We start from the raw sequence: 25,355 nt of genomic DNA, 5'->3' as shown, positions 1-25,355 counted from the left end.
CTTGAGGTTTTACACAGTTGTGCGATGGTTAATATGATTGGAATCTATTACTTTGAATGCCTTGGTTTTATAGAGCCTGTTTGCCAGGGGGTGTTAAGTTCTTGGTGTATATACAGTATTGTTTTTTGTCAAATTTGGGGTCCAAACTCCACCCCATTCGCAATCCTAAAACTATATTTTTTCCTCAAATGACTGCCTAAAATTTTCAATTGAATGTAACAGTGAAATTATGGGCATTTTTCACTGTTGAATTGAGCTGAAAAGAATTAACAGTTCAAAAGAGTTAGTTAAAATTGTGGTAACTGACCAATTATCTGCAACTAATCTTGCTACTAGATGTTTATAAAAAATATATATTATATTCGATATTTTACATGACTTTCCCAGTCATCTAAGGTGAGCGGAACTGTATTTTTATAAAGATCGGAGTTAGTGTTCGTGAGTCATATAAATAGATATATTTTGCAGGAAAACGAATCATTTCTGTCGTCAGTTGTCAAACAAAAATACGGTTGTTAATAAAATGCATTATTTTTATCTTTCTGGGATATTGTTTTAGTATTTTGATGCTGCATTAACAAATCTAAGTGTATATGAAGTGAAACACCAAAAATAAACAACGGTTGCGATAGACACCTATAAACATAGCATATACTGTTAGATGTGTATAATGCCACTCAAAGAAAAAGAAATTTATCACAATATCAAGTTTGTCTCCCTATCCAGCTCTCTAACTTGAGCCTTAGTTAATATAATATTGAACACCCTTATTCTCAAGTGTATAGTATTTCTAAGCAAAAAACCAGCAACACCAATGTCCCAATTTTTGGGAAAAAAAATAAATTTTTCCCAATTGGAAGGGCCCCGCCCTTTTTCCTAAAACAGTAAAAAAGAGCTTTACAGTCAGTTTTTTGTATGCATGCAACTGCAACAATGTAAGGTCAAATGATTTCCTACCTAGAAAATTAAGGTCATAAACTAAATAAGAGATTTATCTCTTGTCACTAATTGCTACCAAGTTTCACTCTGCAACAATTTTTAATCCAATTTTTACCAAAATTTGCTTTTGAGTTAGAGTGAACAATCACTGTTTTAGCAACAACTCAAGTTTTTTTTACATTTCGTTAGCCTTTGAGCCCTATCACTGTCCCTTGTACTCGTCAGGTGCTTGACCAAATACAAGAGGCCGTCCCATCAATCAGTCGTCAAAGTCAGTTGAGATGGACCAGAACAAGGCAGAAACTCAGCAACATTTTACGCACTGTAAGAAACCCAGCAGTATTCTACTCACCTTCAGTCTGCTTCCAGTCTGTTATTGAGTGTTTTTCAAAAAACATATGTGCCTAGCTTTGAAAAACAGGATGGAATGTATTTGTATCAAGTGTTTTCCCACATAAGCCTGTGCAAAGGAAGTATCTTCTAAAATAAAATTCAGTCTAGGCGGAAAGTGTTGTCCCTGATTAGCCTGTGTTGCTGTACAGGCTTATCTAGGACGACACTAAGTGCAACATTTATACAGACCTGTTATATAAGAATGAGGTTCAAAGTAAGTCCACCTGCAGTCTGTAACATAGTTTTACAATGTGATACAAGGTGAGCATCGATCTGGGAAAATGGGGCTTAAGGCATTTAAAGTGCCATCCTCATTAGCCTGTGCAGTATGAACACATACTAATCAGGGACGATACTTTCCACTTTCGAGGAATGTATGTTTCAAAGGAAATTTATTGAAAACAAAAGTCAAGCCTAAGGGTAAAGTATCGTCTCAGGTGTGCCAATGAGGACTGCACAGGCTAGTGTGGGATGACACAATATGCACATGCATTAAAAACAGTTTTCCCAGAACATTTCTTAAGTTAAGTCTGCTTCCAGTCTATTGTAAAGTGCTATTTAAAACTCTGATGAGAACAAATATGGTATTAAAAACAAGATGATTAAAAAGTGGTTAATGAGATAATGACATGCATCTACATGCAAATTAAAAATAATTGTTAAGCTATACTAAGTTTAGAAATGTATGATATAATTTACAGATATAAAATTTTATGTAAAATCTCAATATATTTATACATTGCCGTTAAAAGGTATTCAATGTATTTTAATTAGATAATGAAATGTTTATTTATTTAAATGAATAAAGAAAGAACAAAATGAAATAATACAGTCAAAAATGTATGAAGAGAACCTAATTCATGTGTTGGAACTTGTTCACAGATTATCATAATTACAATTTTCAAAAAATTATAATATTTTCAGTGGGTTTTTTTTACAAAGTATTAAAACGAAAGTATACACTTAGAAAAATAATGAAATTATTGGTCATATATCAAAATATAAAAAAATATAAAAATTAAGCATTACAAACACTTTTCTTAACAATGTGACATATGTTAAATCATTATTTTTGGGACATTAATTAATATTGAATTTGTGGGTTTACTGATCCATGAATTTTATTCAAACACAGGAAAATGACCCTCGAAAATTCCATATTTTATCCAGAATCAGACATCCACAAATGTACATGTCCACGAAAAAGTAATTGAAGAAAAATTATGCCAACGAATATAAATGATTTTACAGTATCTGGGATGCAGAATTCCATTGAATTGGCGATTAAAGCCTTGCTCTTAGCAGATATTTGATTGCCATTGGGCGACCCAATTTGTTGTATCAGTCAGCGCCTTTTTTTAAATAGTTTCCTGTTTGGAATGGACATGATTCAGAGCTATATTTCATTCTACGGAATGGCAGTTTTTCACACAAGTACATTTAAAATGCATTTCCGTATATGCCAGTTTACATTAAACATTTAATCAAAAACGCATGTCAAATAATATTTTGATGGGTTTGTGAAAGTAAGTTCCGTGCTATTAAAAAGATCCATTATAATTTCCATTTGAAAGATTTCACACTGCAAATTTGTTTAATGTCAGGTATTATCAAACTAATTAGTCCTAATGGACGCGGTACAGGTACTTTCTCTTATTGGGAAAAAATCCATGGTGTATTTCGTACATACTAGTTCAAAAGACTGACTGGGACAAAATGTTTCAGATTGGTTTTCTCAACATTACAGCAACTGCTCAGCACAGAAGACTACTTTTGTTTTATGTTGATTTACTTTTGAATTTGTGTCTATTTTAAATTTTTAAGCAGATTTTAACAGTCAAAGATCTGTAAAGGTATGTTAAAAAAGTTGTGTGTGTTGTTAAAACTTCAGGAAGACATTAATTTTAAATTGTTGCCTGCCATTTACTGAATCATATGTTGACAGTAAAACATCTGTGAAGACATTTCAAAAGTAAAGTGATTGATAGAATGAGTACCATTAAAAATTATTAAATTGTTAACAAATTGATTTTTATACGCCCGTATAAAATACGGGACGTATTATGTGAAACCCCTTGGCGGGCGGGCGGGCGGCGGGCGGGCGGCGGGCGGAAGGCATCACTTTGTCCGGACTCTAATTCAAATTGTATTCATCCGATCTTCACCAAACTTGGTCAGCAGTTGCATCTAGTTGATATCGAGGCCAAGTTCGAATATGGGTCATGCCGGGTCAAAAACTAGGTCATAGGGTCAATAAGTGCATTTTCAAAGGGGCCACTTTGTCCGGACTCTATTTCAAATTGTATTCATCCGATCTTCACCAAACTTGGTCAGCAGTTGCATCTAGTTGATATATAGGCCAAGTTCGAATATGGGTCATGCCGGGTCAAAAACTAGGTCATAGGGTCAATAAGTGCATTTTCAACGGCGCCACTTTGTCCGGACTCTAATTCAAATAGTTTTCATCCGATCTTCACCAAACTTGCTCAGAAGTTGAGTCTAGACAATATCTAGGCCAAGTTGGAATATGGGTCATGCCGGGTCAAAAACTAGGTCATGGGGTCACTTAGTGCATTTCAAGGATTTCATGGTGTCCGCTCTCTAAATGAAGTAGTTTTCACCCGATCTTCACCAAATTTGGTCAAAAGTTGTGTCTATATGATATATAGGTCAGGTTTAAATATGGGTCATGCCGGGTCAAAAACTAGGTCACGAGGTTACTTAGTGCATTTCAAGCATTTAGCATGGTGTCCGCTCTCTAATTGAAGTAGTTTTCATCTGATCTTCACCTAATTTGGTTACAAGTTGTGTCTAGATGATATGTAGGTCAAGTTCGAATATGGGTCATGCCCGGTCAAAAACGAGGTCACATGGTGCATTTAAAGCATTTAGCATGGTGTCCGCTCTCTAATTGAAGTAGTTTTCATCTGATCTTCACCAAATTTAGTCAGATGTTACATCTAAATGATATCTAGGTCAAGTTCAAATATGGGTCATGCCAAGTCAATAACTAGGTCTTGAGGTCACTTAGTGCATTTCAAGCATTGAGCATGGTGTCCAAAACCTTCGAACGGGCGTATCTTGTGACAGTTTGGCACTCTTGTTTTATTTATTGTTATGTAGGAAAGAAATGGCTTAAAAGATAAATCAGCTGCACTTTTGGAAAATGGGGATTAATTTATGTGCTTAAATTGTTATCCCAGATTAGCACATTGCAGTACGCACAAACTAATCAGTGACAACACTTTCCTCTTTATTTTGTTATTGAAAGGAAGTTTCTTTTTTATAAAAATTCAGTAAAGTCAGTATCCTACCTGATAAGCTTATGTGGACTTGACATGCTTATCTGAGATGACAACTATGAATATTAATGAGCTGCATATTGGTTTATGAAATTACATCTCTGCAAGTTGAGAAAAAAAATCGTTATTATGAATTTTAATGTCAATATAACATTGACCAAAACTTGTAATGATTTAATACGAAATGGTTTGATTGAATTAAATTTCATGTTTTTTTTACAAGGAACCAATGAAATGCCTGATTAAAAATTAATGAGAATGAAATGTTTCTGTTGAAAACCTTCACATCCAATCAAGAGGCTTAGTTTGTTATAGATTGTTGTATAAACACTTTCGTAACTGTTTCACATCACCCATGGTGCTGTTGTTTTCAGGTGAGCATGAGCAACGTTATCGAGTTGACGTGGCAAGGCACCAGTCGGACCCCCAGGAGCCTCAGTACAGGAAAACCCTTCCCCTCTCCTGATCCCTAGCTCCTCCCCTTTGACCTCCTGCTTCAAAGCTTCATTGAACAATACTGGTCTGCTGGAATATCTGAGCATGTTGAGTTTTCTCATGCTGTTCTCAACAACTGCAATGTCCGTGTTGATTGATCCACACTCGTGCCTGAGTAGTTAGTTAAGCTCCAGTGCCGGAGGTGGGTCAAGTATTTCAGACACGCGGAGTTATAGCAGTAGTTATGGTAATACCAACAGTCACTGATTGTGGACTTCACAATGAATAGTACGAAGAATTAAAAGTTGGATAACTTGTTCCATGCTTTGTTGGACTAACAGAGCAACATCGAATAATGGTAGAAAATCTAGAAACAGTTAAAGAGTTATAGATCGAAGCATAAGCTTTCCACGGGGTCTACTTCTGATTTCAATAGTAGTAGCATTATGGACCATCCTGAATTTTCCACTTATGCATCCAAAATGTTCAAAGTGAACGTGCTTTTTACGCAATTGCTGACAAAAAAAACTTTGTTATGAACACTCATAGCACGATGAATACATCAGGTGTGGTTCAGGCGCAAATTCTTCCCAACAACATTAACGCGGTGCCTAAGGTGTACCCATCATGGTTTGTTATGAGCACTTCACACTCCAAGACAAAACAGCCTCGCATTGAATAGACACTTGATAAAGCGTAGAAAAATGACAGAAGTTTTGTTGTGTGGTCCAGTATGCCTTTTGACTCAACCCAACATTAGGTAGAACTCAAACTCAGCCCTTAGCAATCACAGCGAGGCCAGCATGGCATCTCACCTTCTTGACCCTCAGGTGAGACCTTACAGGTTTATTTATTTTTAAAATTGGGGCTGATAATTAAGTCTTATTCATAATCTCAAAATGTCTATATTTTAACATAATTTTACAGGCTTAAATTCCCAATTGACGGTTTGCCATAAAAAGGACACTTTTCACAGAGCTAGCCCCTAGTTCTAGCACATGTCTAAGTCGTTATGAGAATTACTGGCTTAATATACTTATTTCACTAAGTTTTATTACTATTTTGAAGTTATATATGTTATGTTGTTTATTTCACAAAAACTGTAAAACCATTTATTTTCGTCAGCTCGAAATTGTGTGTTAAAGAAAAATGACTATTGCATCAGCACTTTAATTTATTAATTTATGATAAAAAAAAATTAAACAAAATTGTGTCAGTCAATACGTGATTTTTTTTAGTACATATCCGCGATACATTGCGGTGGGAAAAATGGAAAAACCCGTGAGATTAACTTGCAGGAGGTAGACCATGTTTAGCACATGTAAATTAACAAGTCTTTTATTATCAGGTGAATGAGTTTTTTTTTGTTATAGGTCCCTGTAGTAACTGGCCCTTATTACTGTATGCCCATAACAAGTTCATTGTAATGAATTAAGCTGATTGGTGGGACTGAATAACTGTTTAAATACCATTTTTCTAAGATAAATATATATCATATAATCAAATATAATACATCATTTTTATACCCCCATTACCATTAGTAATGGGGGCATATAGGAATCACTTTGTCAGTCGGTCTGTCCCGAAATTTCATCCGATCTTCAACAAACTTGGTCACAAGTTGTATCGTGATGATGTATATGTCAAGTTTGAATATGGGTCATGCCGGGTCAAACACTAGATCACGGAGTCACTTAGTGTGTTTTAAACCAAAAGTTTGTCCAGACCATAACTATGTCATTTATGATTAGATTAAAAATAACTTGGTACATTTTTTCACCATCATGGGACGGTGTGTTTTGTGCAAAAAGTATGTCGATATCTCCAAGGTCAAGGTCACACTTGGAGTTCAAAGGTCAAATGCTTGTCTGGGCCATAACTTTATCATTTATTGTGAGATTATAAAATCACTGGCAAATTCACCATCTTTGGAAAGTTTGTCGCGCGAAAGAATTACTTCGATATCTCCAAGGTCAAGGTCGCACTTTGAGTTCAAAGATCAAAAATGGCCATAAATGATCTTGTCCGGGCAATAACTTGTGTCGTTCATTGTGAGATTGTAAAATCATTTGGCACATTTGTTCACCATCATTGGACGGTGTGTCGCGTGAAAGAATTTTACGTTGATATCTCCAAGGTCAAGGTCAAACTTTAAGTTCAAAGATCAAAAATGGCCATAAATGAGCTTGTCCAGTCCATAACTATGTTTTACATTTTGAGATTTTAAAATCATTTGACACATTTGTCCACCATCATTGACCAGTGTGTCGCGCGAAAGTATTATGTCGATTTCTCCAAGGTCAAGGTTACAATTGAGTTCAAAGGTCAAAAATGGCCATAAATCAGCTTGTCCGGGCCATAACGATGTCATACATTGTGAGATTTTAAAATCATTTGACACATTTGTTCACCATCATTGGACGGTGTGTTGGGCAAAAGAATTACATCGATATCTCCAAGGTCAACGTCACACTGTGAGTTCAAAGGTCAAAAATGGCCATAAATGATCTTGTCCTGGCCTTACTATGTCATTCATTGTGAGATTTTAAAATTTCTTGGTACATTTGTTCGCAATCATTGGATAATGTGTCATGCAAAAGAATTATGTCAATTTCTCCAAGGTCAAGGTCACACTTGGAGTTCTAAAGTGAAAAATGGCCATAAATGAGCTTGTCCGGGCCATAACTATGTATTTCATTGTGAGATTTTAAATTACTCATTACATTAATTCTGTTCACAGTCATTGGACTGCCTGTCATGCGAACGAATTCAAGAATTCAAGAGTTCAAAGGTCAAAATGGCCATAAATAATAATGGCATAATAATTCTTAAAAATCGCCATAAATTAGATTCTCTTGTTTTGTGAAGACAGCATGCAAATTAGTCTGTGTCAATGCGGCATGTGGTGGTATACGTCAGGTCTGTGACAAAGCTCTAGTTTTAATTCTGGCAATTTATGACAGACAGTTTAACTACATGTATATCAGACAATAATGTCAATTAATTAAACACATTTGAATTGATACACAAACATTAGATTATAGTAAATGTAGGTAAATTAAAACAATCAAAAACACATAAGTACGTTTTTTATTTCATTGTTATTAAAATGCAAAATCTATATCAGTCAGTTGTTGATCATAAAGCGTTATTGTATTTGATCCAGATCCGCCGTTTGCCTGCAACACCTGAAAAACACAAAACGGATAATACAGTTGTAAACAATAAGCGCTAATCATTACTATTGTACCTTAGTGAAGTCAATGTTTTCGATACAGCTTTTGGATTGTAATTGGATTTGATTATTGTTTAAATAAGAGCCCAGATGTTTGCGAGAAACAATGGCGCTATATTGCTTTAATATCCTATTGCACACAATTTCAACACTAGAAGTGAAACTTTAAATCAAAGGTGTGTCCTACAAAAAGATGCCGTATAATGTAGATACACTGTATAACTGCATTTAGTATCTATTCAATATCACGTACATTGCATAGTTTTAACCAGAATAGGCAGTAATGACAATTAAAAGTATTTATGTCCCCTGTAGCAAGATAGAATGTGGTACACTGAATTCACCATAGACGTCCATCTGTCTTTCTGTATCTGTGTCTAATCCATAGCCAAACGTGTGTGATCAAGTACTCATAAACTTACAGTATTCAACTCACATCTGTTTGTTTCTTAAGATATGCTATACAATTGTAAAGTCTCACATTTAAAGTTGAAAAAAGTCTCACATTTAACGTTGTATACATGTAGTCTCACATTTAAAGTTGTATTGTTTCACCTTTAAAGGTGTACATTGTAACATTTTAATTTGTATAGTCACACATTTAAAGTTGTATAGTCTCAAATGTAAAGTTGTATATGTTCACTTTTAAAGCTGCACATTCTCATGTTTTAAGTTTTGTAGTGCCACATTTAAAGTTGTATTGCTCAGTCTCTTATTAAAGGGGCCATCCAACAGATTTTGGCATTATTGAATGAAGCATGTCATTAAATGCTTTATGTTGATAAATTTAAACATTTGACCTAAAAATCTCCTGTAAAAAAACACAAGAATACAACTTTAAAAAAAAGAAAAAAATAACCCTCAACAGGGCTTGAACCACTGACCCCTGGAGTCCTGGAGTTAAAAGTCTCCCGCCTAGACCACTTGACCATCCATGCGCATGCTTAGAGCGATGTATTTTTACCTATATAAGCAATCCTCGTAGTTTCCCAAAATATAACTACAACAACAGAACTTTCCAAATTATTCAATCGTTTTGCGTCAAACGACGCTTTTAAATTCGTCTTTTCAAATCGTCAAAAGATGCATATAATGGATATTTAAAAGCATGGTAAATTGTCAGTATTACTATTTCCTCAAAAATATCATAAAAAAAACGAAAATTTGCGAATCTGAAACAACTTTTTTTGTCAATGTACCAATCTGTTGGACGGCCCCTTTAAAAGTTATGCAGTCTCACGTTTGAAGTTGTTTAATCTCCCATGTTATGTTTTCCTTTTCAGCAAATATTATTAGCCAACAATACAAACATCGTTAAAGTAAATGTCAATGGAAATCGGCGGCGCCCCTTTCTTTAACAAATACTACAACTCGCTCAAGAAATTAAGTACGAAGACGTATTGCAGCAGCCCACACACCACATCTTCTCCAATGTTGGCTACATCAACACTTCGAACAGCAGAGCCTTGGTGCGTCCATGTTTACTGTTTTCTTTTTGTTACCTCACCTGATTGCTCAGGTGAGCTTTTGTGACCGGTCTTTGTCCATCGTATGTCCGTCCGTCCGTCTGTTAACATTTGCTCGTAAACACTCTAGAGGCCACATTTCTTGTCCTATCTTCATGAAACTTGATCAGAAGCTTTGTCCCAATGAAATCTCGACCGAGTTCGAAACTGGGTTGTTCCTGGTCAAAAACTAGGTCACTAGGTCAAAAACAAGAAAAACCTTGTAAACACTGTAGAAGTCACATTTCATGCCCAATCTAAATGTAACTTTGTCAAAATGTTTGTCTTAATGATATCTTGGATGAGTTCAAAAGTGGTTCTGATCCGTTGAAAAACATGGCCGCCAGTGGGCGGGGCAGTTTTCCTTCTTTGGCTATAGAGAAACCTTGTAAACACTTTAGAAGTCACAATTTTTGCCCAATCATCATGAAAGTTGGTCAAAACATTGGTTCAATTGATGTCGCGGCTTACTATGGCACGCAGTGAAGCGTGAACAACAGTCGATAAGTGATAGTGTTGTTTACACACGGCTGGGAGTGTTTTTAACACTTAAGAAATAACCAATTCAAGTGTCATTGCAATGGTAATATTGGCAGTTTACTGGTATATAAATCGTTAAATTTCGGTACTAGTCATGAATTTCTTTGTCGTGATAAAAAAAACGCGCGAAAATTGGCGTGGGTGTATTTATTTGTAAATAATAATTTCGTAGCGGGTACAACATTTAGATAATTTAATTTCCATTGAAAGTATCGTTGTAAATTTCAACTAAAGTACCGCGATATCTCGCAAATTATGTGACGTTGACATTTCCTCTTAATAAACTAAAATTCAAACAGGCTGTATCGTTACCGTTACGCTGTTTCAGTTTCTTAAATAGGACTACTTATAAGGGTAAATTCGAATCTATGCACAATTGTATTTTATACATTCTTTTTATGGCAAGAATTCTTCTTTTTAGCTGATTCGCGAGCGATATTTTACATGAAAATAAAAAATATAATTTACATTTTGGTTTTCATGATAATTACAGATACCGGTACGTATGTAGATATGAAAATGTTGATTGTAGAATTGGTTTGCAATTACATGTATTACTATACAAATATGTAGCAGCGCAGTATATAAAATTAAAACATTGGGAAATTTGACAAATTAACCGCAATAAAATAAAGTTAGACATTTCTAGAGTTATATTGCGCGCCGGATACATCGCGCTTGTGATCTTTGGACCCCACCAACCGCGATATATCGGCGTTGCAGTGTAGTCTTGTTAGATATGTATCTATTCAATCCAATGCCTTGGTTGTATAGAGCCTTTTTGCGAGGAGGTGTTTAGTTCATAGTGGGTTTACAGTGTTGTTGTTTTTTGTCAAATTTCGGGTCCAAAATTGACCCCATTCCCAATCCTAAAACGGTATTTTTCTCAAAACGATATCCTTAAATTCCCAATTGAAGATAAAGAAAAAGAAATTAATCACAATATGAAGTTCATCATCCTATACAGCTCTATAAATTGAACCTTAGTAAATATAATATTGAAAACACGTGTTCTCCATTGTATAATATTGGTTAGCAAAGAAGTCCGCACAGGCAAATCAGGGACAACACTTTCCGCTTTTATTGAATATATCGTATAAGAAATATATCTTGTAAACGAAAATTCTGTCTAGGCGAAAAGTGTTGTTCCTGATTAGCCTGTGCTGCTGTACATGCTAATCTAGGAATACTCTTAGGGCAACATGTATTAAGCCCTGTTATCTCATAATGAGGCTCAAAGTAAGTCTGCCTACAATCTGTTACAGTAAGCCCTGTTATCTCATAATGAGGCCCAAAGTAAGTCTGCCTACAATCTGTTACAGTTAGCCCTGTTATCTCATAGTGAGGCCCAAAGTAAGTCTGCCTACAATCTGTTACAGTAAGCCCTGTTATCTCATAATGAGGCCCAAAGTAAGTCTGCCTACAATCTGTTACAGTAAGCCCTGTTATCTCATAATGAGGCTCAAAGTAAGTCTGCCTACAATCTGTTACAGTAAGCCCTGTTATCTCATAATGAGGCTCAAAGTAAGTCTGCCTACAATCTGTTACAGTAAGCTCTGTTATCTCATAATGAGGCTCAAAGTAAGTCTGCCTACAATCTGTTACAGTAAGCCCTGTTATCTCATAATGAGGCTCAAAGTAAGTCCGCCTACAATCTGTTTAGTAAGCCCTGTTATCTCATAATGAGGCTCAAAGTAAGTCTGCCTACAATCTGTTACAGTAAGCCCTGTTATCTCATAATGAGGCTCAAAGTAAGTCTGCCTACAATCTGTTACAGTAAGCCCTGTTATCTCATAATGAGGCTCAAAGTAAGTCTGCCTACAATCTGTTACAGTAAGCCCTGTTATCTCATTATGAGGCTCAAAGTAAGTCTGCCTACAATCTGTTACAGTAAGCCCTGTTATCTCATAATGAGGCTCAAAGTAAGTCTGCCTACAATCTGTTACAGTTAGCCCTGTTATCTCATAATGAGGCTCAAAGTAAGTCCGCCTACAATCTGTTTAGTAAGCCCTGTTATCTCATAATGAGGCTCAAAGTAAGTCCGCCTACAATCTGTTACAGTAAGCCCTGTTATCTCATAATGAGGCTCAAAGTAAGTCCGCCTACAATCTGTTACAGTAAGCCCTGTTATCTTATAATGAGGCTCAAAGTAAGTCTGCCTACAATCTGTTACAGTAAGCCCTGTTATCTCATAATGAGGCTCAAAGTAAGTCCGCCTACAATCTGTTTAGTAAGCCCTGTTATCTCATAATGAGGCTCAAAGTAAGTCTGCCTACAATCTGTTACAGTAAGCCCTGTTATCTCATAATGAGGCTCAAAGTAAGTCTGCCTACAATCTGTTACAGTTAGCCCTGTTATCTCATAATGAGGCTCAAAGTAAGTCTGCCTACAATCTGTTTAGTAAGCCCTGTTATCTCATAATGAGGCTCAAAGTAAGTCTGCCTACAATCTGTTTAGTAAGCCCTGTTATCTCATAATGAGGCTCAAAGTAAGTCTGCCTACAATCTGTTTAGTAAGCCCTGTTATCTCATAATGAGGCTCAAAGTAAGTCTGCCTACAATCTGTTACAGTAAGCCCTGTTATCTCATAATGAGGCTCAAAGTAAGTCTGCCTACAATCTGTTACAGTAAGCCCTGTTATCTCATAATGAGGCTCAAAGTAAGTCCGCCTACAATCTGTTTAGTAAGCCCTGTTATCTCATAATGAGGCTCAAAGTAAGTCTGCCTACAATCTGTTACAGTAAGCCCTGTTATCTCATAATGAGGCTCAAAGTAAGTCTGCCTACAATCTGTTACAGTAAGCCCTGTTATCTCATAATGAGGCTCAAAGTAAGTCTGCCTACAATCTGTTACAGTAAGCTCTGTTATTCATGTTATGTGCCATCCAAAGATTAGCGTTTGCATTGGCTTATCAGGGACAGCACATTCCGCTGTAGAGGGACTCTTTGTTAAAAGGAAATTTCTTCTCAACCAAAATCAAGTCTTGGCAAATTGTGTTGTGTTTGGTTAGCCTGTCAGGACTGCTTCCAGTTTGTGTAAGAGTCTTATACAAAATTCTGATGAGAACAAACATGGTATAACCAACAGTGGTTATTAAGAAAATGACGTGCATGTATATGCCAATTAAAAATAGTTGTTAAGCAAATTTATTTTATAATTAACAGAGCTACAATAGTTGTTAAGCCATTTAATTTTATAATTTACAGAGCTACAATAGTTGTGCAATCTTATTTTATAATTTACAGAGCTACAATAGTTGTTAAGCAATCTTATTTTATAATTTACAGAGCTACAATAGTTGTTAAGCAATCTTATTTTATAATTTACAGAGCTAACATTGCATGGTTCTCATGCTTTGTTAACCTTTTATCAAAGCCATGAAAGTAAATCGGTATTCAAACTACCCCTGCGAAGATTATTAGAACTGTTCTATAACATTTCTAGAACTGTACTGGAACTAATGACTAGAAGTGTTCTGGAATCATCCTTAAAATGCTCTAGAACGATTTAGAACAGTTGTTGAACGTTAAATGAGAATAATTTCTAGAACAATTTGTTCTGAAACAGTTCTGAAGGTGTGTTCTAGAACAATTCTTGAACTATCGTTCTAGAACTATTCCAGAATTTTTCTTGAATAAATTTCCAGAACTGTTATAGAATTGTTCTAGACATTATTCTCATTTAACGTTCAACAACTGTTCTAGAACAATTCTTGAACTATCGTTCTAGAACTATTCCAGAATTTTTCTTGAATAAATTTCCAGAACTGTTCTAGAATTGTTCTAGAAATTTTTTCTCATTTAACGTTCAACAACTGTTCCAGAATAATTCTAGAACATTTTCAGTATGATTACAGAACAGTTCTAGCCGGTGTGTTCCAGTACAATTCTAGAAATGTTTAGAACAGTTTCGAAGGGTTGGTTCAAATAAGTCTGGAACAAATGTTCTAAAACAGTTCTGAAAATGTCCGTAAACAGTTCTTTTCAATCTCTTCGGAGGCATCTGATGGGATCAGGCTCTTCTGTGTACAAGCAACTTGTCACGAGGCTCTGTAGGTGTTTGAGCACTGAAATTATTTAGATAACAAATGTAGTCACATCTTAAACTAAACAAGAAGTCTAAATGATCCAGCTGGACAGTATTACAAATATAGACATAACGTCTTTTTATTTAGTCAATATTGAGTGTACTTATTATCAAAGTATTCAAAGAAATTATTACACATTTGATCACAACATTAGTATTTTCAAATTGAGGATGCTTCAATACAGCAAACCTTGTAAGTAAACTGGTGATGGATAACACAATTTGACATTCAGCACCAACTTAAATACGAACGCAATATATTCAAGACACTGTTGCAGGTTTTTATGATTTGAACGCATTAAATACTAGATTTTATATATTTCTAAGGGATTAAAATAAAAAGTATTAGACAATCAACATACTACTGAGATTTTGCTTTGCAGCATTGTTCGTCAGGTCAATCTCTTCGGAGGCATCTGATGGAATCATGCTCCTCTTTACAGGCAACTTATCACGAGGCTCTGTTGGTGTTTGATCACTGAACTCTAAAATAATTTATGAAATGTGTTGAAAACCAAACTTGAGCATTGTGTCATGCGATCATGAATACTTTGTTTTAGTCCATCAAATTTCACATTTGGAAATTCTGGCTAGTCTGAGTAGTTACTCATACAAACAATTAGCTAATGTTATCGAACGTTTGTTCATCAGATTTTTTTTTCAAAAAAATTCACTCACCCCTGGCTAGTGAGTGAGTGTGAAATTGGATAACTGTGAACAATGTGTTCATGTTTCATTTATAACAGGGAAAAAATCATATATCTATAGGCAGTGTTGACCAACTGATAAAAAAATACTTAAAATAACACTTATTCAATGGAGGAAAATTGAATTTCTTGAGTCTCATTCAAGTGTCCAACTCACATTCATAAATATTAAAGCCTGTAATTTTGGACTGCCTGCCTGTCACTGAACTGTGAACATGCCTTGAAAATAATACCTACCTTGAGTTTTTTTCCTATCTTAAGTTGCCTCGAAAGCATGCTTAGGCGGTCGCTTTGCTTGCTTTAAGAGAAACCTCATCATCTGTAATCAACAGTATATACAAATTTTAATATTATTATTATGATAATATATTTATTTACAAGATTATTTTTCGTTATCCGAAAATATGATTGCCCGAACCTGTACTATTTACAACAAATTGTTTAACAATGATCAGGAAGACCCCTTAACTTGAATATTGATTTATTTCAATACTTTGTGTTTTTATCAACACACAGTGTTATAAACAGTAAGTGAAATATACTTGATCTACGGCGATTGAAATATGGACATTTTTTAGGGGACATTGTTAACCGAGACACCGCCTCGTCAAATAGGTCCGCGTTGAGCGAACTGAAATATCATTTTGCGGTATTCTCCGGCAGGACTTTATTAACATAAGTGACGAGGCGGGCTTAACGCTTTCAGTCATAAAAAAGTGTTCACCCCATTCAAGAACCTTTTAGATTGGTACCAAAAAGTTTGGCTATCAAACGAATTTACTTACGATGGATTTCACTGATCACCGCATCGTATGTTTGTTTTTGGTAAGTGGCTTTGATGAGATCTCCCTCCTGGTAGTGAGCAACATCTATTTTGGGTGCGACTACATTTTGTGATTCGATAAAGCTCATAACGCGATTGAACAAGAAAAGAACGTCTGCCATTTAAAAAAAGCGCGCTCATATGCACCCGACTGTTTTTCGTTAATGCTGCTCCGCTGACAGTCTACGTAAATAAAATAAAAAAACCAGTCAGCTCTGTTTTGTGAATTTTGGCCAATGAAATTATCCATTACATTTGGGGTTAGGCTGGGCAGATTTTCAGAGACCCGTATGATGCGCAGCTGAAATAAGCTTTGGAATTTAATTTTCCAACTTAAAATTAATCCCTCCTTTCTAAATTCATATCTTCATGTTAAGTAAAATGACACATCGAAAGGAAAACCATCTTCATGTATCGGAAAATGGTAAGTACCAGTGCTTGATATGTGATAAAGAATAATCAACCAGACAGAGAGTTCTTACGATGCTGTCCGGTAATCTTGCGCAGTTAAGGGTCAATTGGTTTAAAAACATGTTCTTTTATAAATTGGCAACATAATATCTAAATTTATTATGAAAATTATAAGTTTAAGTGCTTATTAACACAAAAATATCTGATTAATTCAGTGAAGAATTGTCCGATTTGATTTCAAAACAAACATGACTCACCTCATTTTCAAACTATCACAGTGTCCGGTAATCTTGCGCACTTTGTATAATGACCAAGTTTAGGCAAAATTGTAGACATATGGTGTCCAATTATTGATAAAAAACATTCCAGAAAAATATTTAAAAAATCAGTTTGCAAAACCATTGAAATTATTTGTGGATTTCTAGTGCAGTTTTTGTTCACTACAAATCAAAAAATATATAATCACTAATAATAGTGGACAATTACAACAATGTAATAAAAAAGTACCGGTATGCGTGAAAAAAAATGCATAACAGGTTTGATACCACGATCATGCTTCCATAGTGTACAGAAAATATCAAAACTAGGCCATTACGCATGCGGAGATCATACCAAATTGGTTTGACAGAATGGCGGGAAATGATGACTATGTCGTCTGATGCGATATATTTTCATGGCAAAAAATACCATAACTGATCGGATATTGTGCAATGGAATGCTTAATTACACGTTGGATTTATGAATTCTTAATTTAAAGTATGAAAATGCTAAAGACTGCAGGGAATTTGTGATTAATTTTGAATTTTTCGTAAGAAGGCCAGTGTTTACGATGTATAGGGATGGCGCAACCGGTGTATAAATGTAATGATCGAATTTAATTTTGCATGGAATACATAACTTTTAAATCCGTTAATTCTTTAAAATGTGAAATTCCATCTTTCATCACTTAAAAGAAAACCATTCGTCGTCTGCGAGATTCGCAAATGCGAAGTGCGCAAGATTACCGGACGCGCAAGATTACCGGACTTAACTGTACACTTCGAAACACGGGTTAAGAAAGTCAACGTGTATTGTGGGTCGAACACTATTCTTAATACAGCTGTTATAACAATTCAAAAATGGTCCATTTGCTGAAGGGCGAGTATAAGGCAAATGGACGCATTTTTTTTCTGTTTTATAACTGGTTATCATTTTTTTAAACCACATAAACACCAATGCTTATTTTTTTGAAGATTACACTGCAAGTTAGGCAAGTGATTTCAGTATTTAACAATGCTCAATGTTTACATTGAAAGTCTCATTGCACGCAACTTCAGGCTGGGATTATAGACCTGTGATGCTCACTAAAATAACTTCTTGAGGCCCGGGAATAGTTTATTATGAGACTTTAATCTATCGATGACTACAAGAAGACGAGACTTGGCAAAACATTAAATTATCTAAAAATTTGTAAAATTAACATTAATAACATGCAAGAGTAAAATGGCATTGGTCACCTTTACACCCATGTATTCTGGAATGCCTGACTGAATAAGGTAAATTACTGAAATTTTAAGAAAAGCATATTTCTAAAACATCATTACAGAAGAAAACACTTTGTTTACATAAAACGAAAAAACAAGTGTTATTTTGTCCAAATTATGTTGCCTTCCAGAAGTAGTTTCACACTTGGTAGTGTGGCTCACACATGAGGTAGAATGGCCGTGGTAACTACTTGGGAGGCAAAACAACTAGGGGAAAGGAAACTACTTGGGAGCAAAACAACCTGATACTGTACAGAATTTAATTTTGTTTGAACATGTTGATTTTTGTAAACCACAATCATTTGCTTGTGAATTAAGTTTCTGTAATTATAAATCTGTTAATGAGTTAAAGAGTTTATATTTGTTTCAAAATATACATTCATATGTCTTTTTTCCAGGTCCACTGAAGCGTGTGAAGAAACTGTCTTTTGATGATGAAACACTTCCAGTGCCACATTCTACGCACTATTGGAGACAGACTACACAAATAAACTACACAAATATCTGAATAATGTTATGAAAAAGATGGATGAAATCCACCCATTACAGTTACCAGAAGCTCCTGTAGTTAGTCACCTAATTCCAGTTTAGTTCGTTGAGATTCTTGTGATGGTGAATGTTGAGGAACTCTGTGAAGTCCTAGTGTTTTAATTGACACAAGATTACATGCAAATTCAGAAGACACTAAGTATGCAGAATTCCGAACAGATACAGTATTTTTTTTTTAAATAATGTGTAATTTGGTGACAAATTATAGTCAGTTATATACATGTATATGTATGTGTGTAGCAGAAGATGTTGTAAGGACTTAAAGGAGAAGTACTTTTTGGTATTTCAGGGATAATTTTCTCCAGTTCTCCATAAAAGCTTATGTTTGGATACTCATTAGGAGTGCCTCGTAACATTGTTTCTAGTGAGTACCCACATAATGTTTAAGGATTAGAAATAAGACAAAGTATCCCAGACCTATCAACAAACACTCCTCCTTAACATTAGTCCTCTGTTTGTGTATGATATATATATATCTCATGATATGACAGCAATATCTTGCAGACACCACAGCAAGCAAAGTTTCAATGTGAAAATTGTTTTGAAATATAATTTGAAAGAAGTCAAATTATCATTGTCTGAACTAGTTTATTTTAAATATGTAGAACAATTGTAGACTTTGGTTCTAGACCTGTTCTATATGTGTTCTTATTCCCCATTAGAATGTTTGTAGAACTTACTGGTTCTTAAAGAGTTCTAAATGTGTTCTAGAACTACAGTTTAGAACATTTTTAGAAATTTCTTGAACTTATTTTGTTCTAGAAATGTTCTAAAAATGTTCTTGTGTATTATTGGAACAGTTTCAGAACTAAGCCTTGTTCCACAAATGTCTGGAATTATTCTAGAAAACAGTTCTGGAACAATTCCAGAACATAAGTTCTAGAACGCGAATATGGAACATTCTAGAACTGTTCTTGATGTTCTAGAACAGTTCCAGAACCGTTCCAATTTCTAGAACAAATCTTCGCAGGGGAAGGACACTTATTCTTATTAGAGTGTGGACTCAAAATTTATTTTAATAAAGAGAGAAATTTATTTAAATAAAGACAGACAGAACAAATGCAATAATACAATAAAACATGTATGGAGAGAACCTATTTGGACTTGTTCAAAAATAAGCATAATATCAAAAACTTATAACATATTCAGCAGTTAATATTTACATTGTATTACAAATAAGGATAGTTGTCGTTTTCGTGAATCAATTAAATCTGATAAGATTTTGTTGGGGGGGGGGGGAGGCCGTGTGTCCAGCAATGCCGACACACAAAATAAACAAAATACGATCGATTCCAGACGTATCTAATCTATTTTCAATTTTTAGTGTTCATAATTAAACATTTATAGTAATTCTTTAAGTTAAGAGTGTATGCTTAATAAACAAAATTAATAGATTAAATGACTGAATAAAGTTATTGTACATGTACAAACATAAACATTGTTTGTTTTCCATTGCATGCATGTGAAGTAAGCTGCAAGAATTACTGTCAACATATGTTGGTCTTATACTTGAGGATAGCTTCCTATTTGCAAATCATTTTGCTATCCTTTAGGAGCTTCCGGGGGTCTTCGGCCCTGCGGCCCCCAGCTAAAATATTTCCTTATTTTCCTTTTTTTTTAAATTTCACCCATGTATACAGCTTGTTACATGTAACATGTTTATTTACTTTTGATTTTTTGTCTTTTGTGAATTTTAATAGATTTTAACATTCAAAGATCTGTAAAGACATGGTAAAAATATATGAATGTTTTTGCAACTTTAGGAAGACATTTATGTCAAATGTTTGCCTCCCATTTATTGAAACATATATTTACAGTAAAACATCAGTGAAAGCATTGTAAAAGTAAAGTGATTAATAGAATGAGAACCAATAAAATACATTTTATTTTAACCTCTCCGGTGGTTTATAGAGAAATATCAGTGAAATAAAACTGGTATTTCACTGTTTTAAACAGTGAAAAATAGCAGTGAAAAATATCGATATTTTTCACTGTTTTACTGTGAAATGCCGTCATTTTTTTTCGACGAAATGACGTAATAAATCCTACGAAATTATCCAGTTTAATTCTTTTACAATATAAATAAGCGGTGAAAAAAGCATAAAATAAAAAGAAAATGTGTTGTATTCGATGGAATATCGATTTTAATTCACTCGTGATCATAAAAAATACATATTTTCACTCGTGGCAGCGCCACTTATGAAAATATTATTTTATATGATCACTCGTGAAATAAAATTGATATCCCATAGAATCCAACAAATATCCTCTATATATTTTGTACAAGTTGATGTTCCCTTTTTTGTTATGCAGGTAAGGAGCTGCTAAAAGATGAATAAGCTGTGTTGTGGGAAAATGTGGCTAAATGCATGTGCTTAAATTGTTATCCCAGATTAGCCGGTGCAGTCTTTAAGGCTAATCAGGGATAACACTGACTCTTTCAAAGTATTTTTTGTTGAAAGGAAGTCTCCTCTTTATGAAAATTAAGTCTAGTCGGAAAGTGTCCCCCCTGATTAGCTTATGGGAAATTTGTGTTAGTTTTGAATATTTATGAGCCACATATTGGCTTATGAAATTAAATCTCTGCAAGTTTAGATTTTTTTTTATGAATTTACAGGTTTATATAGCCAACTTGCCAACACTTTAAATGTTTAAATATATAATGGTCTGATTTGATTCATGTGTATGCTGTTTTGGACATGTAACCAAGGATATGCCAGATTAAAAAGTCATAAGAATGAAGATTTTCTGTTAAAACAATTCACATCCAATCAAAATGCTTGATTTTTTTATAAATTGAAATACAAACCTTTGTTTCAAGTTCATATCACCCATTGTGTTGTTTTCAGAAGAGCACCATCATCGATATTGATTTGGCGCAGCAACAGCACCAGTCCAGCCCGCATGAGCCTCAGTCAAGGACGAACCTTCCCCTCCACCTGACCCTAGCAGCCTCAGTCCACGACGACCCTTCCACTCGACCTGACCCTAGCGCCTCCACCTTGACCTACGGCCTCAAAAGGTCAGCTTTGTTGAACGATTCCATTCGTCTGCAGGAAATTCTGAGCACGTTGAGTACTCGTGAACTGTTCTCAACAACTGCAATGTCCTTGTTGAGTGAACCACACTCGAGCCTGAGTTAGTTCAGGTTGAGTGCCGGGATAGGAACAAGTGTTCCAGACACGAGGAGTTATAGCAAAAGTTATGTTAAAGCTAACAATCAGTTCTCGCTGTTGGACACCAGAAAGAATATCAAAACAATAAAAAGTTGGATAACCTGTACAAGGGCAGTAATGACTTCGTTTTGAACACTCATGGTACATCCCTGGGCATGCCTCAGGCGTGAATTCGGACATCTGAAACGAGGTGCTAAAGGTTAACCCATCAGGGTTTGTTACTTTGCACTCCAAGCCCAATTGACCACACATTGAATTGGCAATAGACAAGGCGTAAAAAAATAACAGCAGTTTGGATGTGTCAACCAGTATGCCCTTCGACTCTTAACTCGGCCATAAGCAATATCAATTAGGCTTGCATGTCATCTCAGCTTCTTGAGTATCTGGTATGACCTTACAGAGTTATTTATACTGTCAAAGTTGGGGCAACAATTCAGCCCAATTCCTAATCTTAAAAAGTCTATTCCAAATTTTTCCATAATTACTGTCTAAAGTTCACAATTGACGGTTGGCTAAAACAATTATTTGATTTTAATAGGTTGTAACATCTATAAGTAGAACGTTAATATTAAATTTACAATAGTAATACACTTTATATTGATAGCACTTATTCTTAATTTTTAGCTCGGCGTCTTCGGAGAAAACTATAGGTATTGTCATAGCCAGCTCGTCGTCCGCCGGCGTCGTGCTAAAACCTTCACATTTTGCTCTAAAATCAAAGTGCTTCCACCTACAACTTTGAAACCTCATATGTAGATGCACCTTGATGAGGTCTACATGTCACACCCATTTTTGGGTCACTAGGTCAAAGGTTAAGGTCACTGTGACCTCTATAAAATAATAATAATTTCTGACAAGCTTTCATTTATTAAAAACTGCACCCTAGCCGAGCTTTTGCACTCGTTATGCGTAGCTCTTGTTAAGTAATTTATTAGCAAAAAGTTGTATTGTGTAACATTTAAAGTGGTATAGTCTCACATTTTGAAGTTATGTCTGTTTAAAAAAAAGATAATTATGGCAACTTGCTACAACATTTCAAGTGGGTTCACGTTATTCATTTAAACAATGCTATTATGAGTGCTACTTTGCACAAAAATCATTTCGCTATCCTAAATATCAATTATAGAAACAATGTTTTGCATTAAACAAACAGGTGTGTTAAGTAAGGTGTTACAGCATATTTACATGTATTCAAGACGTATTCATTTGTTACTAAAAACACTCTATTTTTAGTTTACTTGCCATTTCCTTTTCAGATCACATTATTATCCAAGAAGAAGAACATTGTTGAAGTAAATGTTGAAAACAGTCCAAACCCCCTTCTCGCACAAATACTACAAGTCGCTCGAGACATTCAGCACGCCACCTATGAACATCTCGCACAAAAACTACAAGTCGCTCAAGAAATTCAGCACGCCACCTATGAACATCTCGCACAAATACTACAAGTCGCTCAAGAAATTCAGCATGCCACCTATGAACATCTCCCACAAATACTACAAGTCGTTCAAGAAATTCAGCACGCCACCTATGAACATCTCCCACAAATACTATAAGTCGCTCAAGAAATTCAGCATGCCACCTATGAACATCTCCCACAAATACTATAAGTCGCTCAAGAAATTCAGCACGCCACCTATGAACATCTCGCACAAATACTACAAGTTGCTCAGAAATTCAGCACGCCACCTATGAAAATCTCCCACAAATACTACAAGTCGCTCAAGAAATTCAGCATGCCACCTATGACCATCTAGCACAAATACTTCATGTCGGTCAAGAAATTCTGCATGCCACCTATGAACATCTCGCACAAATACTACAAGTCGCTCAAGAAATTCAGCACGCCACCTATGAAAATCTCCCACAAATACTACAAGTCGCTCAAGAAATTCAGCACGCCACCTATGAACATCTCCCAATACTACAAGTCGCTCAAGAAATTCAGCATGCCACCTATGACCATCTCGCACAAATACTACATGTCGGTCAAGAAATTCTGCACGCCACCTATGAACATCTCGCACAAAATACTACAAGTCGCTCAAGAAATTCAGCACGCCACCTATGAAAATCTCCCACAAATACCACAAGTCGTTCAAGAAATTCAGCACGCCACGTATGAACATCTCCCACAAATACTACAAGTCGTTCAAGAATTTCAGCACGCCACCTATGAACATCTCACAAATACTACAAGTCACTCAAGAAATTCAGCACGCCACCTATGAACATCTCCCACAAATAATACAAGTTGTTCAAGAAATTCAGCACGCCACGTATGATCATCCCCTTGAAATACTACAAGTCTTCAACAAATTCAGCACGTCACCTATGAACATCTCACAAATACTACAAGTCGCTCAAGAAAATCAGCACTCCAGGTATTAACATCTTGCACAAATACTACAAGTCGCTCAAGCAATTCAGCGTGTCACCTATGAACATCTTGCATGGTGGCTTGGTGAGTCTGACTTCTGTCTTGACAAGTCACTCAAGATAAAATAATCGAATCTAACAGACAGAGCAGGTGCTGAGTGACTCGTCTGTTAACTTGACTGACCTCGATACGTTGCTCTCAAATAATGAGAACCTGACGCACGAGGAACAGTGCTGTCCAACATTCCCAGTTTTTGGTTGGCGACTTCACTGTCGTGACTCACACAATCACTGCCTATAGCCCTGCTGCAGCAGAAGCAGCAACAAAAACAGGTAGTATATTAGCTGCGCTCTGGAAAAACAGTGCTAAAGTGTTGTCCCAGATAAGTGTGTTAGGTCTGCTCAGGCTTATTAGTGACCACGTGTTCTGAATATGCCTTTAAAACAAAAAATTCCATTAAAGTGGAAAGTGTCGTGGCTGTTTGTGCAGACAGCACAGTCTAATCTGGAACGACTCTTTTTTTTAACTGGTCAAACTGAGTAAATAAATACTTATAAGTGTTGATTTGATATCAGTGTTAATCATAAAAGGTCAGGGCATATTTTCATACATTTGTGCCAAAATTCAGCCTCTAAACCAAAAGTTGTTTCTTTGTTTTCACTTGTATATTACAAATAATCCCCTTTCATAAATTAAACATGATACCTATTAAATGTTGTTTAATATAAGTTAAACAATTATTGAAATGCAGTAAACATTCCATGAAATAATTATCTGCATTTATTTTAAATAAGAATATCTATAAACTACAATTTACCACCTGTCCAGGTTTTCAGTATACAGATATGCAACTGGAGTGATGATATGCCCTGAAGATATTTATTAATTATACCCCCTGTTAATTGGGTATACAGTACAGCCAAAGCGGCACAAACATAATCCGCGGCTACGCCACGGCCAGATTATTAGTCCGCGGCGGCCGAATCGTGTGTTCACGCGGCGTATCGCCGTGGCACTCGGCATCGATCCGCGCAACGACGCCGAGTCTGTATTAACCACGCGTACTTTCGCGGAGTAAATCCGCCGCATACGTACGCGGCGGATCGAGTGAAAAGATATCCACCTACATGTACATACATGTATGTGTAGAATAGAATTAATTACGCGCAACTGTTTATGTTTCGTTCGATTATCATTATTAAATTTGTAATCCGAAACACACTTCCGAATTTTAATGCTAACGCGTCCTTTGGCAAATTCTAGCGTCAAATAAACAGTGCTAAAATATCCTTTGTTTCATAAAAAGCGCGCGAAAATTATGCAGACATGTAGAACGTCGTTTGGAAAGTTTG

General features: G+C 35.5%; 3 protein-coding genes across 4 annotated transcripts in view; all 3 read left to right on the top strand.

The window, feature by feature from the left end:
* Window positions 1-21,590, top strand: part of LOC127842460 (uncharacterized) — a 63,071-nt gene extending 41,481 nt beyond the window's left edge. Inside the window, exons 5-7 of the mRNA XM_052372307.1 lie at window positions 5,009-5,072; window positions 5,847-5,899; window positions 21,297-21,590. Coding sequence (XP_052228267.1) covers window positions 5,009-5,072; window positions 5,847-5,899; window positions 21,297-21,590 — 411 coding nt within the window. The remainder of the gene's footprint in view (window positions 1-5,008; window positions 5,073-5,846; window positions 5,900-21,296) is intronic.
* Window positions 1-25,355, top strand: part of LOC127843152 (uncharacterized) — a 303,491-nt gene that overhangs the window by 266,511 nt on the left and 11,625 nt on the right. The window lies entirely within an intron of this gene.
* LOC127874063 (uncharacterized) lies at window positions 5,051-24,907 on the top strand. Of its 2 annotated transcripts, XM_052418179.1 has the most exons (6): window positions 5,051-5,899; window positions 9,588-9,773; window positions 21,297-21,469; window positions 22,880-23,259; window positions 23,421-24,335; window positions 24,832-24,907. In XM_052418179.1, the coding sequence occupies exons 4-5, from the start codon at window positions 22,920-22,922 to the stop codon at window positions 23,852-23,854; spliced, it is 774 nt and encodes a 257-aa protein (XP_052274139.1). In that variant the 5' UTR covers window positions 5,051-5,899; window positions 9,588-9,773; window positions 21,297-21,469; window positions 22,880-22,919; the 3' UTR covers window positions 23,855-24,335; window positions 24,832-24,907. The 2 variants fall into 2 exon arrangements, with proteins under 2 accessions (XP_052274139.1, XP_052274142.1); XM_052418182.1 differs by lacking the exon at window positions 9,588-9,773.

Source organism: Dreissena polymorpha, chromosome 1 (genome assembly GCF_020536995.1).
Source record: "Dreissena polymorpha isolate Duluth1 chromosome 1, UMN_Dpol_1.0, whole genome shotgun sequence".
Classification (NCBI taxonomy): domain Eukaryota; kingdom Metazoa; phylum Mollusca; class Bivalvia; order Myida; family Dreissenidae; genus Dreissena; species Dreissena polymorpha.
Note: the sequence above shows the minus strand (reverse complement) of the source record. Positions and strands in the feature narration are given on the sequence as shown.

Bases quoted from the DNA above. Each gene is read 5' to 3' on its own strand.
- LOC127874063 (XM_052418182.1), top strand. From the start codon at position 22,920: ATGTTGAAAACAGTCCAAACCCCCTTCTCGCACAAATACTACAAGTCG. The intron at 23,260-23,420 runs CTATGAACATCT...TCTGCATGCCAC, and splicing joins CAAGAAATTCAGCACGCCAC to CTATGAACATCTCGCACAAA.